This window comes from Liolophura sinensis, chromosome 1 (genome assembly GCF_032854445.1).
Source record: "Liolophura sinensis isolate JHLJ2023 chromosome 1, CUHK_Ljap_v2, whole genome shotgun sequence".
Classification (NCBI taxonomy): domain Eukaryota; kingdom Metazoa; phylum Mollusca; class Polyplacophora; order Chitonida; family Chitonidae; genus Liolophura; species Liolophura sinensis.
In genome coordinates this window covers 75,941,417-75,945,085 of record NC_088295.1, presented here as the reverse complement: position 1 = coordinate 75,945,085, position 3,669 = coordinate 75,941,417, and the positions used below count along the sequence as shown (strand labels likewise).

The window sequence follows — 3,669 nt, the reverse complement described above, 5'->3', positions numbered from 1 at the left end:
TCGAGGTTTTTATCGCAATCAGTGAGAAATCTTTTCTTGGACAACTTTTGTTTTCGTAATATTCCTGAATTGAGAAGCCACGTTATCACTAGCGTTAGCTTTTCTCTAAAGCTTTGAATGTTTAAAATAACTTCATAAATTGTATGTACCATTACATCGATGATTTTCCTCGTCCCGGTATGCAACAAACAACAAATTGCATGCATGAATTGCTAAAAATCCCTAAGAGGTTTTTTTTCCTTAGGAGACAAATTTTAAAAATGTGAATAAAAAAAAGTGAGCATTTTAGTATTTCATTTACATGTACTGTATTTACGTGATACAAATTCACATGTATAAGTAGGGGAAAAGTAAACTAGAACAGTTGCCTTCTGCAGTTATAAAACAATTTGTTGTTTTCTTTCTGGTCAGAAAAAATAGAAAAAATACGTTTTCTTATTTGCGAAAAATTAAGGAAGTTCACAAAGTTTCCAAGAAGTTTACTATTTTATGCTTCGGGTTTTTACTATTTTTCACGGCCTACCGAGGCTATGGAGGCCTTTATACACCATGTACATTTAGCCTAACACGCAAGCTGAATGATTGGAGAATTATATGTTGACTACTTCATTTGTTTAGACGCTTTGCATTGTCCAAACTTTTGTAAGATCTTATTCATTAGTAAAATATGAAGTAAGCTACGCTGACTTCATTGTATTTACGGTTCTCTTAAGTGAAATATGAATACGGTTGGCAATAATTGAGGGTATTGTTTTAGAGTTATCTCCCTTTAATCGCGTCGGAGCTCGCGCTTGTTTTGTACTATTTTCAATTCCTGCGCCTGTCGGACATTCAGCTGAAATGTTGACAAATTGTACTTGAAATAAAGAAGATCGGACAATGTCTTGTTAGAAAACTATTTACACGATACATGGTGTATACGAATACCAAGAAATATAAGTGTATACATGCTTTGATGTATTGATTTTATGGTACCGATGGCAAGTGAGAACTACTTTTTTGCGCGTGAGGACACAACTGTGGCGATGTATATATAGTACGAGCGACAGAGCTCTGTTACAGTTGTCCATGAGGACGAAACACGAGGAAGTATACCAGTTTGCAATGCTATATTTGTGCAGCTCTTGTCATTGTGTTGTAAAAGTTTATGCTAATGAAGATAGAAATGGATGGAGACATTATCAACGACTCAACAACGGCTGACCATGCCATGAAGCAGACAAAGATTTCACGTAGAGACACTTCGATGCAGCCAAGGATCGACGGCGAAGTGATCGCGGATGGTGCGTTAGGCGATGATGAACGGACTGAAACCGAGTCATTGGATCGAGAAGGTAAACAAATCCTCGGCTGTTCGCCCCTTCGGGAGCCCCTCAGAGGGACGATTTGTGATGAAAACCTAGGGGCGATGGAGACGAATTATGATAACCCACCATCCCCTACGGACGACAGTAAAAGTTTAAATAACTCTCACTCAAGTAATGAAGGTGGCTTGACTGGCAACGAGAGTGGACCGGGGAAGAAAAAGAGGCGTCGTCGTGGGAAGCATAAGGGGGGAAAACATCACCGGAAATACAAGCCTTACCATAAACTTTCTTGGTCGGAGAGGAAAGAAGTTGACGACAGAGAGACAAAACGTGCCAACTTAAAGCGAGAGGCAGCTTTCAAATCCGGCCATCCCGTTGCACCCTATAATACCACCCAGTTTCTGATGGAAGATCACAGTAAAAACGAGGGCATTTCACCCAGCCTGAAACTAGACGACAAAACCGATGACCTTCCCGCAGCAAAAGAGAACAGACTGTCTAAAGATAGTTCACACTGTTCCGGGGGTAGTGCTGGAGATTCAGAGGATGAGTATCTTTATGATTCCTCCAATGATGAGGAGCAGTTTTTAGCTAAAGACTTTTCAGAGACGTATGACAGCATTCATGTGGAGCGATTACAGAAAATGACAAAAGATGAACTTGTGAAAGACTATCTGGAACTTGAAGCTAGGGTTGAGAACTTAGAGAAAAAGTTAAAAGATTCAGATACGCAAGGTGTAGTTTTAAATAACAACTTGACAGATGTGCATAATGGTGTGTGTGGTGAAGAGCATAGACATGATGTGAGTGATGTTAACAGGACAGCTAATCAGTCTATGGAAGTGGATTCCGTGTTTCGTGCCTAGCCCAAATAGCTATGTGCTAGCAAACTTCAACCGAGGAATTTAGAAATCTACAGGAGAAAGGTTTCTGACATTGATGCAGCAGATCAAGTATTAATTTTTAAATAAATGCTTGTGCAGTGCTCAGTTGGTGCAGCCAGTGTTTGGCTATGGGACAGTCCATGTGACAGAAGGGGTGATGACTGCCTGTTTTACCTGGGTGTAAACAACCAGTCCATGTTATTATTGTCTTCAGGTCTGATATCGGATACAGAAATCCGTTGAACACATTTTGTACATGTTTGATTAATTATTGTTAAAATTATCAGATCTCTTCCACTAACGCATGCCAAACTTATGCCCTTCGCACCATGTAAAGGTATCTGTTTCAACTACAATCTGACTTTTAGAGGAGCATTTAAATATGATTTGCCATAGCAGAAACAATATATCGATTGTCTGACTATCAGTGACAGAACTGTAACAGAGACAATTCTTCAGTTCAGCAGATGAAGACTTTCAAGTTTGAAGACGAAGAAGTTCAGTATCTCAGCAGATTATTTCTGAAGACTTCGCTTGTTTTTGAATGTTTCAATTGACTGTTGGTTAGGCAGGCTTCATTTTGACTCCTTGGTATATGTGAAATATGGACCATTTGTACAACATGGGTACCCTGATGATAGTACCTGCCAAAGGCAGCTTTGGAAAAGGAAAGAATTGTTGGGAAACAAAATAAAGAGCGAAATCTGCAAAGAGCACAGTATACAGCATTATGTTTTTATTTTTTTGGGGGGAATGTAATGAAGTTATACTTTCATGATGGCATTTACATTTATGGCACAATTTTTCAGGATCTATTTTGTTACTTGTTAAAAAGAGAAACTTTATTTTTATACATATGGATTCAAAACGAAAAGAGAAAAAAAAGGAGAAAATAGCCTTTATTTGTGAACCAAACCGGGCGTCTTTCCTTTTTCAAGCCATGTATTTCTTACATGACGTCAATTTTTACGTGTGAAAATGCTGAGTTATAGCATTTTTATGATTAAATTGTTGTTTGTCATATCTATGCCAGTGTTCATTGTTGGATTGCCAGAGGCATTATAATATGCAAATGTTCATCACGGTGTAATTATGTATTTGCATGAAGTTTATTTGAGACAGATCTAGACAGTCTATTAATGTTGAATTTGTGTAGTAGAAACATCTGCTACTTGCAGTGATTCGAGTGGCTCTCTGTCTGGTCATAATCTACTGATCATTCATCTAATGCATCTGTTAGATGAATATGGGGCTAGTCTCGGCCATTGTCAACCATGGACATCTCATTGTTACTGAAAACACATCGTTGCTTTGCCATAGTTTCTCCACAAAGTTAACCTTCAAGTAAAATCAAAATACCTCTAGACTTGCTGTGAGGTGTGTTCACAACATGAGGGGAGTTCTGTTAATGTCAAAAGTTATCTCCCTTTGCATGTATGTGACATTTTTCCCTGGACTTGCATTTCATGCCTGATTTG

The 3,669-nt window shown here is 38.5% G+C and overlaps 1 protein-coding gene across 1 annotated transcript; it reads left to right on the top strand.

The window, feature by feature from the left end:
- The first annotated feature begins 1,076 nt into the window (after positions 1-1,076).
- Positions 1,077-3,303, top strand: LOC135481243 (protein HEXIM1-like). Its single transcript, XM_064761087.1, has one exon. The coding sequence runs from the start codon at positions 1,148-1,150 to the stop codon at positions 2,171-2,173; it is 1,026 nt and encodes a 341-aa protein (XP_064617157.1). The 5' UTR covers positions 1,077-1,147; the 3' UTR covers positions 2,174-3,303.
- The last annotated feature ends 366 nt before the right edge of the window (positions 3,304-3,669 follow it).

Excerpts from the sequence above, each read along its gene's own strand:
- LOC135481243 (XM_064761087.1), top strand. The coding sequence starts at position 1,148 with ATGCTAATGAAGATAGAAATGGATGGAGACATTATCAACGACTCAACA.